General features: G+C 35.1%; 1 protein-coding gene across 3 annotated transcripts; it reads left to right on the top strand.

The window, feature by feature from the left end:
• Positions 1–7,950: 7,950 nt before the first annotated feature.
• LOC114718341 (transmembrane protein 45B) lies at positions 7,951–11,272 on the top strand. 3 transcript variants are annotated; one of them, XM_028903638.1, is made up of 4 exons: positions 7,951–8,081; positions 8,235–8,327; positions 8,944–9,359; positions 10,555–11,272. In XM_028903638.1, exons 3-4 carry the CDS (start codon positions 9,013–9,015, stop codon positions 11,042–11,044), a joined length of 837 nt encoding a protein of 278 aa, XP_028759471.1. In that variant the 5' UTR covers positions 7,951–8,081; positions 8,235–8,327; positions 8,944–9,012; the 3' UTR covers positions 11,045–11,272. The 3 variants fall into 3 exon arrangements, with proteins under 3 accessions (XP_028759471.1, XP_028759470.1, XP_028759473.1); XM_028903637.1 differs by lacking the exon at positions 8,235–8,327; XM_028903640.1 differs by lacking the exons at positions 7,951–8,081; positions 8,235–8,327 and adding an exon at positions 8,354–8,780.
• Positions 11,273–11,590: the final 318 nt, after the last annotated feature.

Genomic DNA, 11,590 nt, shown 5'->3' with positions numbered 1-11,590 from the left:
GTAGAAAAATCAAAGTTAATAACACAAATGTTGAACAATTAAACTTCAAATTTGGGTGGGGTTGGGGTTAGGTGCAAGAGTCTTCTAATTAAGGTTCTACAAACCAAAAAGATCTCCCACGGGGGCACCAAAAATCAGTTAGAAAGGACGAATGATATTTAACAACTTCCTAAGAATATTACGAACATTAATGAGAGTTAAGAATCTTCAGTTTTTTTAAATTTCAAAAAAGAATTATGTTGTTAGTTGAAATATAAAAAAAAATAGTGCTTGTCTTACACATTTTCCTTACTCATTTTTCCTACTCCCACTACTTGATTTATTTTTTTAAAAACTTTTTTAGTGGTTATCTTAGATACTTTATATACTTATCTTTTATGTTTTTTTAGCTAAAAGAATGAAAGAAACGAGTTAACAAATGCCAAAGATGGGTATCGAAAACATTTAAGATAATTGAAAATTAATTATTGCAGATATTTAAAGATAAATATTAAAACGGTAGAAATGAATAGGTAAAAATATTTAAGATGAGTAATTTTAAAATTTCAAAATATTTTGTTGTTATTATTGTTTTTAAAAGGGTCTGTAAATATCAATTATTTTTCCTAAAAAATTTACAACGTTGTTTTTAATGGAGTGAAGGGATTTGAATCCCTTGTGTTCTGCTAAATACCTTGCATGAAATTACATCAACTCCAATTCTGTACCAAACAAGCCATGATTTTTTTCCACTAGACTAGAAATAGCTCTGGTATTTATGAGGCAAAAGATGGTTTCAAGAAATATCTTCAAGAAGTTATTAAGATAAATGGTTGTGGTAACAAATTCTGAAAATTCCTCTGGTCCCTTTCCCTTCCATTGAAGTCACTGCTTTTCATTTGGAAGCTCTTTAACAAATCAATTCCTTCTGGGGATGTCTTAAATCAACATCATGTGCCCACTACTTTGTTTTGTGTTTTTGGTTGTTACTATCTGGAAACTTTAGAACACTTGTTCATTTTTTACCCCTATGTTCATGTCATTTGGTTTGGTTGTCTCTCAATCAGAATTGATGTGCAAAGCTATGACTCTTTTTTGCTATGGTTGAAATTAATAATGTCGCAACTTTCGTGAGATGAGCTTGATTTCAACTAAAGGGATTGATCATCTTTTTAAATGTGATATGGAGGAAGCGAAATCAGGCGCTACATGAAGGCAAAGTTGATCATCCTATGAAGGTGATAAAGGAAATTTGAAGTTGGGTTTCCTACTTCGGTATGGCTTTTTCTTCTCCTCAGATCTCTAAAGATAAAAGATCACCAGTCTCCATACTAACTTGTTTGGATACACCATCTGTGGGTAAGGAATTGACAATATTGATTTTCAAGAGGAAAATTAAAAAACAAACTTCAATGCATGCTATTATTCTATTCGAAGGCATTCCTGTCCAAGTTTTCAAGCTCCAACGAATCTTTATAGCTCCAGATGTTTTCAACAACTCTTGTTTGAGGCAAATATTGCTATGGGTAGTACACATGGGAAGAGACTTGTTTAAGGAAGGATCTGAACTTACATTGATTTGCTTCAAGAAGTAGCTCATGGATCTCACTCATGTTGGCAAAGCCTCAGAAGGGGGATTGGATAGTGAACTTAAACAACTCCTACTTTTGTTTTATAGAGTAATTGTTTCTAAATGCAATGACTATAGGTTTTTTTTAACCCTTTTTTAAGACTTTTTTACAAGTAACTAATCTTGTGATGTAGACTGATAATTTTATTATAGTGTTAATCATAATTTAATAGTTAATATTTTTAAATCGAAGCTTACTTGAGGGAGTTTGGATTTTTCCTTGGCTAGTGAAAAGATGTAACTCAGATAAAACACATTTTTCCCCCAAAAGCACCTCTTTTATGCAGTGCCATATTTGTAGGTAAAACACTAAAATCATAAAATACATAAACATATTTTTTTTTTCCTTTTAGAGGTTTGGGTTAGCATTTAAAAAATGCTTTTTTCCATATGTTTTTTAAAAATATTTTGGAAAAATTACAAATAAAAACCCTTCAATATATAAAATAGCTATTAGGGACCTTGAATTTGGAAAATAGCTTCAAAGGACCCTGTCCCAAATTATAAATATGAAATGATGGTGGAATGTCCAAAATACCCTTCTGTTTTTTTATCTCTTTCTTCCTCTCCAGATCTTCTTCCCAGCCGTTCCTCCTTCTCTTCCTCTCTCTCTTTGTTTTCTCTTTCCTCTCCAGATTTCCTTTCCTCTCCTCACTCCTTCTCAAAGTATATGAAACTCATAATATCCTTCGGTAGTCCTCTCTTCATTGTCATCTCCCGTCACTTTCTTCTTATCTTGCTTGCCTGTTCTTTCGTCGACAATGAAGCATCTTCCATCATTCTCTCTGTTGATGTGGAAGGAGAGGAGAGTCGGGGAGTTTGAGGGAGAGTGACAGTCATTTGCAATGCTTGTAATGTTGGAAATTGTGTCCTAGGGGCCAATCATTGTGCTATGAACATTGTTGATTTATGAATTTATTAATTATGTTATCATATTATTTGCATATTTACTGTGATGACTATCCTTAGATAACTCATGGTTTATCCTAAATGTCCCTGGTCGGTCATCTATATGGGAGCAGAGATGAAATAAGACCAGTATGACTTTGAAGATATATAGAGATATAAATCAAAGTCATAAGCACACGTAAGAGTACAAGGTGTTAGACTGACCCGCCATGAGAGAGCTGCATGGGTTAAGTCATAAGCTTCTCTCATATACAAACCATGTCACTGTACCTTTTGACCTGAGATCATCATGGATTCCTACATGAGAAACGCTCAGCTTTGACCTAGTCAAAAGTCACTTTTGACCGAGTGATCATAAAGACTATGTTCAGGCTTAGTGGTTTTTCATGCGGAGGAATGTGAATGGTCAAGGTGAAATTTGTCCCTCACATTCATAGAGAGATATTACTGGGCCCTTCGATGAGTGAGTCTGAGAAATGTATGGCCATACTATAATGGAAAGGTAGTTCCGTTTCTATACTCAAACTACTCAGGGATCGAGAAAGTAACGGTCATGAATAGGAGGATGACGTTCTCCATGCCTCATCCGTGACCAAAATGTCGTGTGACAAAAGGGACGTGATATAGTTGTATGAAAGGTTACATCGTTCAACGATGCTCATATGATTTGGGTAGTCGTGATGTCTTGCTAGAGACCGCTTACGACTTGTGAGTCATTATAGTTAATGGCCCACTGCCAACTTCATATGGGCCTACAGGGTCGCACACAAAATAGCCCAACACGAGTTATGATGTCCAGATTCATTGAATCTAAAATATGTCCAAATTCAATGAATAATATAGGGTGGACGTGTATATGTATATATAAATTCGTATATATATACATATTATATAAATATAAGAGATATTAATTGTTAGATTTAATTTATAAGGATAAATTAGATCTATATAAATTAATTCTGTCATATCTTTATTTTGAATTAAATAAATAGGTGAATTAAATCTGTGAGACATATTTAATATAAACCATATTTATTTAATTGTTCTCTTATCTGATTAGGCAATATTTGATATTGTATTAATTTCAGAATTAATTTAGGATTAATTTCGAAATTAAATATCATTCATAATACCTATAGCATCCTATATATTTGATATGAGGAGCTAGGGTTTTGAGTGAGAGAGTGAAAACACTTACAGATAAGAGACGGCCAAAAATAGAGAAGGGAGGACGGATTCTTCAAAAATAAACCCTAGAAGGACAAGAGGCGCTAGCACGTCGTTCGTGATTGAGAGCTATTCGTGTGGATACCGGTAGAGGAAGCCGACCGGAGTTGTCGACTTCGAGCGATAAAAGAGGCGAGTAGAGGCATCCTGAACAGCGGAATCCCCGAGCCACCAAGAGACCGAACATCGAAGGTAATGCTTCTTACTACTTGACTTAAACACGATCGGTAGATCCGGGCAAGGGATTGAAAATTTTAAAGTTTATTCCGTTGCACGTCTTTCAATTCCCTTCATGTAATGTTGCTTGTAATGTGTGCCATGATTGCTTGGTGCTAAGACAACGCCCAACAAATCTGGATTTTTATTCTTCATTTCTATTTTGATTTTCAGCTCGTGTTCATAATTGAAAATAACAAGTTTGGTAAGTTGTTGAAAATAACAAGTTGACAACTTCTGATACCCACTACGCGACAAGTTCAGTAACACAAATAACAAGTTTAGTAAGACAAATAACAACTTTTGATAAGCAATTCATAGAAATTTGAGTTTTTGTGTTAAAATAACAATATTTTCAGATTTTTTTTTTAAGCAGATGACAAGTTCTGATAAGCAATTCATGACAAGTTCAATAAGGTGAATGACAAGTTTAGTAAGGCGAATGACAACTTCTGATAAGCAATTCATAGAAATTTGAGTTTTTGTGTTAAAATGACAGTTCCCATTAGGTTTTTATACTTTTTCCGTTAAAATGACTGAATTTCCACATTGATTTATGAAATGATAGGTTCACAATAGAAAATGATAAGTTCTCATAAGATTTTCATACTTTTTCATACTTTTTTTACTGGAATTACAGTTTGCACATTTCTGACAGCAACCACTTCTGATAAAGACGAAATGACAAGTTCACAATGAAAAATGACAAGTTAAGTATGGCAAATGACAAGTTCTCATAACGTTTTCAGAAATTTTCATACTTTTTCTGCTGGAATTACAATTTGCACATTTCTGAAGGTACCCACTTCTGATAATTGCAAACGAGCTCTAAATTGTGGAAATCAAGTATGATGATTGTATTTCAGTGGATAAATCAATCAAGATGGGGATGTGAGGAACAAACGAGCTCTAAATACAGTGCTAAATGAATAAAGTTCTTGCCTTATATGTAGAATTTGATGGTTTCTGGTTCATATGATATGACAATTTACATTTGGGATTTCATGGTTAAGGATGCACTTGTGAGTAGATATGATCATCGTAGTGCATTTGCCGGTGGTGTTGATATGAGCATGTTTCTTGAGGGGCTTATGAGAGTTCTAGCGCTATAGTTTTATACATTAGGAGGAAATGAGAGGTGAAGTTGATGATAAAAGATGTTAATCAGAAGTGGTTGCTGTCAGAAATCTGCACATTATTATTTTAGCAGAGAAATTTATAATTGTATGAAAACGTGATGGGAACTTATCATTTTACATACTTAACTTGTCATTCGCTATTATGGACTTGTAATTTATTGTTTATCAGAACTGTTTTTTGTCAAAAATCTGCACATTGTTATTTCAGTAGAGAAATTTACAATTGTATGAAAACGTTATAGGAACTTGTTATTTTACATACTTAACTTGTCATTCGCTATTGTGGACTTGTCATTTACTATTTATCAGAAGTGCTTGCTATCAGCAACATGCAAATTGTAATCCCAGCAAAAAATGTTTGAAAATGTATAAAAATGTTATGGGAACTTGTCATTTGCCATAATTAACTTGTCATTTCGTGTTTATCAAAAGTAGGTGTTATCAAAAATGTGCAAATTATAATTCTAATAGAAAAAGTGTGAAAACGTTATGGAAACTTATCATCTGCCATACTTAACTTGTCATTTTTTATTGTTAACTTGTCATTTTGGATTTATCAGAAGTGGTTGCTGTCAGAGATGTGCAAACTGTAATTCTAGCAAAAAAAGTGTGAAAATTTATGAAAATATTATGGGAACTTATCATTTTCTATTGTGAACCTATCATTTCATAAATCAATGTGGAAATTCAGTCATTTTAACAGAAATAGTATGAAAACCTAATGGAAACCTGTCATTTTAACACAAACTCAAATTTCTATGAATTGCTTATCAGAAGTTGTCATTCGCCTTACTAAACTTGTCATTTGCCTTACTGAACTTGTCATGAATTGCTTATCAGAACTTGTCATCTGTTAAAGAAATCTGAAAATGCTATCATTTTAACACTGAAACTTAAATTTCTATGAATTGCTTATCAGAAGTTGTTATTTGCCTTGCTAAACTTGTTATTCATGTTACTGAACTTGTCGCGAAGTGGGTATCAGAACTTGTCAACTTGTTATTTTCAACAACTTACCAAACTTGTTATTTTCAATTATGAACACGAGCTGAAAATCAAAATAGAAATGAAGAATAAAAATCCAGATTTGTTGGGCGTTGTCTTAGCACCAAGCAATCATGGCATACATTACAAGAAAACATTACAAGCATTGCAAATGACTATCACTTTCCCTCAAACTCCCCGACTCTCCTCTCCTTCCACAGCAACAGAGAGAATGATGGAAGAGGTTTCATTGTCGATGAAAGAATAACTAAGCAAGATAAGAAGAAAGTGACGGGGGATCATAATGAAGAGAGGACTACTGAAGGACATTGTGAGTTTCATATACTTTGGGAAGGAGTGAGGAGAGGGAAGGAAATCTGGAGAGGAAAGAGAGAACGAAGAGACAGAGGAAAAGGAGGAGAAAAGGCCGGGAAGAAGATCTGGAGAGGAAGAAAGAGAAAAAACAGAGTGTATTTTGGACATTTCACTATCATTTCATATTTGCAATTTGGGACCGGGTCCTCTAAAGCTGTTTTTAAATGCAGGGTCCGTAATAGCTATTTTATATATTAGAGGGTCTTTATTTGTAATTTTCCCAAGTATTTTTGGATCAAGAAAAGTATATGAGCATTTTATTTTGGGAAAATTATACTCATGTCCCACAGAAGACAATTAATTTCAAAAAAGTCCCTAGAAATCCCGAAATGATTCCTAAGTCCCCAGGGACCTGTGTGTAATTAATTGTAATTGTGAAGTTACCTATTTACCCTCATTAATTTGAACCCAATGTAATTCATTTACAATATCAACAGTAGCTGTTGACAACCCGAGGAGAGGTGATTAACAACCTCTGCAATGCCCTTGGCATCTCACAGAGTGAGTTGTCAGGAGCACTGCCGATGTTGTTAACCACCTCTCCTAGGGTTGTCAACAGCCACTGTTGAGGTTATAAATGAATTGTTGCAATAAAATTAATGAGGATAAATAAGTAATTTCACAATTACAATTAATTACATACAGGTCCCTGGGGACTTCAGAATCATTACGAGATTTCTAAGGACTTTTTTGAAATTAATTGTCTTTTGTGGGATCTGAGTGTAATGTTTCTTTTTATTTTCAGCAACTTAGATGCCCTCTCGCTGCTGGCCGGGCCCCACAAAAGGTGGGACCTTGCGGCAAACTAGCGTTCAGGGCTTAAAAAGGGGCATGCTTTCAAGCATTATCTGGTTTCCAAACCGGACCCACTTGTACATTTCATGGGCACCTTCTCTTGTGAAGGTAATCCCACCACGCGAAATGCACAATAACAAAATTCTTCACACAAATCTGTAAACCACCAAAAGTTAAACATATATTATCCACTTATTCTTAATATAAAATCTGGTTAATTAATTTAAAAAATTAAAAATATTATTTAAATAATTATTTATAATAAATATATGTTATTTTTAAAAATATTTTTACTAATAATGTATATTAGCTAAAACTATTATTTGATGTAATATTTAACATGTGTAATTACTACAAGGATTATGTTGAAAAATAGATAAATATAAAAAATAAAATAAATTGAAATTTTATATTTAAAATCAAATTAAATGTTAAATTATTTCTTAATACTGAAAGTAGCATTTTATTGGCAAAGAAAACAACATATTTTATAATACTATTCAGCGAAAAGGTATTTTATATGTACTTTTTTGTACGGCTGACACACTAAAATTGCGTGATTCCTACCTGCCAGGGCTGCGCCACTCGCATATTTGGACCGGTCAGACCCGAACCCATCAGGAAATGGGTCTCAGATCCCATCACCACCACCCCTCGTATCAGTTTTTCCTGATTCGAGGAGACTAGGAAGTTTTTTCTTTTTTTTTTTAATCCATGGAATCATTGCAATCGCAAGAGTGGGGAAGAGAGAGAGGGAGACAGCGGACTCTGTTTATGCTTTCTGCAGCCAAACCAATCCCCCTTTGATGATATTGTAAATCATTACCGTAAGCTTCTTAACCCCTTTCATGATTGTTTTATTGTTCTTTTTCCTTTTCGACTTTCTTTATTGCCTTATGATTCGGCGTAAAGTATCTAATTGTTCATCTCATATCAGTAGCAAAATCTCAACTTTTTTCTTTGCCCTCGTGCTCATTTAGTCTCTACCCAAAGAAGAAGAAAGGAAATGGTAGTTCTGCTCTAGTCATGTCTACAGGAACGAGACGAGTTAGGAATTGTTGGGTTTCTTGATGGTATGAGAAATTTCCACAGTTTATCGATGGATCTGTTTTTCTTCTTCCTCCTCTAGCATGCCTTCTCGACTGTAAATCATGCTTTCGAGTTTTTTGCTTTTGTGTTTAGCGGTGCCGCGGTGGGACTGTTCTGTTTGCTATCTTTGATCTTGATATATAAAAAAATTTACCGGTTTCCTGTATTTATGAACACCTGGAAAAATTTCTTTTCCCTTTTCCAGCTTCCAAGTGATCATTTCACGTTGACTTGGTATTAAGGGAGTATCTAGAAGCTGAGTTGTTTCTAGTTCGTTTAATTAGCAGAATTTCTGTGTGTGTTTACCGCGAAAACTGATGGCCATGGAGGACCTGTTTGGTTAGTGGCGCTAATTGGCGTTGATTGCTAAAAGCAGATAGGAAGCTTCCCAATCTATTTCCCTCGTGAACTGTTAGAAAAAGTACAAAAGAAAAAGGGTATACTTTTTTCCCGCACTCCTGTTAGAAATTACACAAACTTGTAAATATATATTCGATACAAAAGCTGTAAAGCATGCTTTTTTTAGCTTGTTCAAGTCTATCCATGGCTGCTAGTCGAAGTTTCAAAGTTGACGTCTGAAACTGATTTCATTCAAAACAGGTGTTCATCTATATTTTGGCCAGTATCGGAGAAAAGATATCCAGAGAGTTGTAAAAATATATCAGAAAGATGGGATCTTTCAAAGGTCATGCATTGCCAGGGACACTGTTTCTTCTAGTAGGGGCTTGGCATATATGGGGTGCTGTGGTGAGATTTGTATCTAACCCAAAAACGTTTCGGGTCCGGGTCTGGAATCCCGTGAATGGCTTTGATGGAAGATTCAAGCATTTGGAGCTCTATGTCATATTAATTGGTGCTTTCATTGACCTGTGCGTCGAGTTCCTGTATGCGACCCATCTCAAGTTTACTGTAAAGGGGGTTTTGAATCCTTCTCATATGAACAATTTCGAACACTCTGGGATGCTTCTCATGTTTTTTGTCTTCAGTATTGTTACCCTGCTCTCGGAGAAGACAAGGTTAGTCGACTAGTTTTCTTTGTCAATTTTACCCCTTTCATTTTCCATGATGTTTCTGGCAATTTCCTGTGCATGTAAGATATCGTTTGCCTTTTTGGGTTCTCACCAAAAAAAAAAATTGGTAGCTTTTTGGCTTTGGGTTCGTGAGGTGATTCAATAGTTAAAATTAGGTGAACTGGAAATTTATTAGGTGTATGTGAGGCTCAAGGCAATTTTCTTAGATGGGCTGTTCCTGTAAGCAGTACTTTCGAGATTAGGATGTTGGGTTTGATGTTTTTCTCAGGTGTTACGTCTTATGATTTTTTGAGTAGGAAGATTTAAGCGTCACATCTAGTGTTTGATTGCATGATTTGAATCACGTAATGTGGGCCAATTTATTGGCAAGATTCATGAAACTGATCATTTTTTAGAAAGACGGCATTATGACTTCCAGTGACTTCCCCAACAAGGATAAGTCATTTTATCCTAATCATTTGCTATTGCCCTGCACAATTTGTATCTTTCTCTTCCCTCGTTTTCTCAATCTTCGGTTCAATATAATTATTTATTTTTCTGATTTGGATCTATGGACCCCTTTGCATCACCAAAAAATCATTGTCTTCCAATGATTAAGATTCGTCGCATATAGGGCATGAAATATGATTCAATATTCACTGGCATTGCTTTAAATTCTTAAATATTGTAATAGAGAACTATTAAGAAGAATTCACTCAACACAGGTTAAATTCTCTCCTTTCTTTACAAGTAGAGTCCAAAGGTCCAAGAACCTGCACTATAGGGGAAAAGTTACCGCTTCCAAATAGAATAAATTTTTAAGTTGAAGTGATTTTAATATGATATCCGTTTATCTACCACCGAGTGACCGAGAATTCTGGCCATGTTTTGTATGATTCATGAAAAAAAATTCCTTTTCCTTAACATTGAAATCGAAGTATGCAATACTTACGCCCCTGCTATTAATACTCAACAGTAACTGTCTCTTTGTATGCAAAAAAAAACATTTATCATTTGCAAAATCGCTTTATTTTTTTTAACCATTTATTTCCTTTCTCTGTTCCATTATCATTTTAACCTTTGGTTTATCCATCTCTTAAGTGAAGATCCATAATAAATAGCAAGTATTTTAGTATCTATCCACTTTCCAACGTTACTAACCAGCTTCATTTTACAAATTTCTTTCTTTCTCCGTATTCAGATTTTTTTCATTGCCGGAAGGTGCTCTTTGTTTCATAGCCGCCACAGCATTCTGTGCTGAGTATCTTCTATTCTACTTTCACTCAACAACCCACAAGGGCCTTGAGGGCTACTTTCACACCATCCTTGTGCTTCTCATAGGACTTTGCATTCTGTCTGCGATTGCAGGTGCCATCTTCCCTACCAGCTTTCCTGCAGATTTGTGCAGTGGCATTGCCATAACCCTCCAAGGCTTTTGGTTCTGGCAAACTGCCTTTGTTCTTTATGGCCCGATGATGCCACGTGGCTGTGTGCTTAAAGGTGATGAAATCATGTGCCATTCTGGAGACAGTGAGGTTAGGGGTGAATTGCTTGCCAACTTTCAGCTCTTTCTTTTGGTGTTAGGGGTTCTTGTTGGAACTATTGTAGCATATCGCTTTGCAGCTTCAAGATACGGGGATTCTGATGCGAAGAGGCTGCATTCTGTTCAGGATGGATCAGGTCATGACTGAGTTTAGTAGTCTCTCTGCTATATCCTGTAATATTCCAATTTTTTGACTGGTTACACGAGGAATAAGAGCATGGTTTCTTTTAGAACTTGTATTTGCTTAATGAAGTTGACGAGTACATGTGTAGTATTGTAATTAGCTGAAAATTGAGTTTTTTTTCCCAAAAGGACTTTCAGGGATTAAATGTAAAACAGGGACACAAAAAAAATGGAGATGGTATTCTTTTTTCCTAACATTTTTTGGGGGGGGGGGGGGCGCTTTGTAGCTGGTTGGGGTTTCTTTCACGAAAAACTCATAGTAGGGTTTTCTTGGAATGCATTCTCATCATTGGATCACCAGTCTCCATACCACCATGATTGACTTGGGCTAAATTCTTGTACTGCAAAATCTCGGGAAATAATTCATCAAAGAGCTGAGCCGTTAATGCAAGAAAGTTAACAAATGAAGGCTTGAATATGCTTGTAACAAGTGCTTATAAACGTTTTCACCTAAATTGAGACAATTTTTTCATATAATTCTCTTTTGAAATAATAAGGCCTTAGGGTGGCC

The sequence above is a fragment of the Neltuma alba genome, unplaced genomic scaffold (assembly GCF_004799145.2).
Source record: "Neltuma alba isolate B1F8T4 unplaced genomic scaffold, ASM479914v2 tig00011831_pilon, whole genome shotgun sequence".
NCBI lineage: Eukaryota > Viridiplantae > Streptophyta > Magnoliopsida > Fabales > Fabaceae > Neltuma > Neltuma alba.
This window is presented reverse-complemented; position numbering and strand designations above follow the sequence as displayed.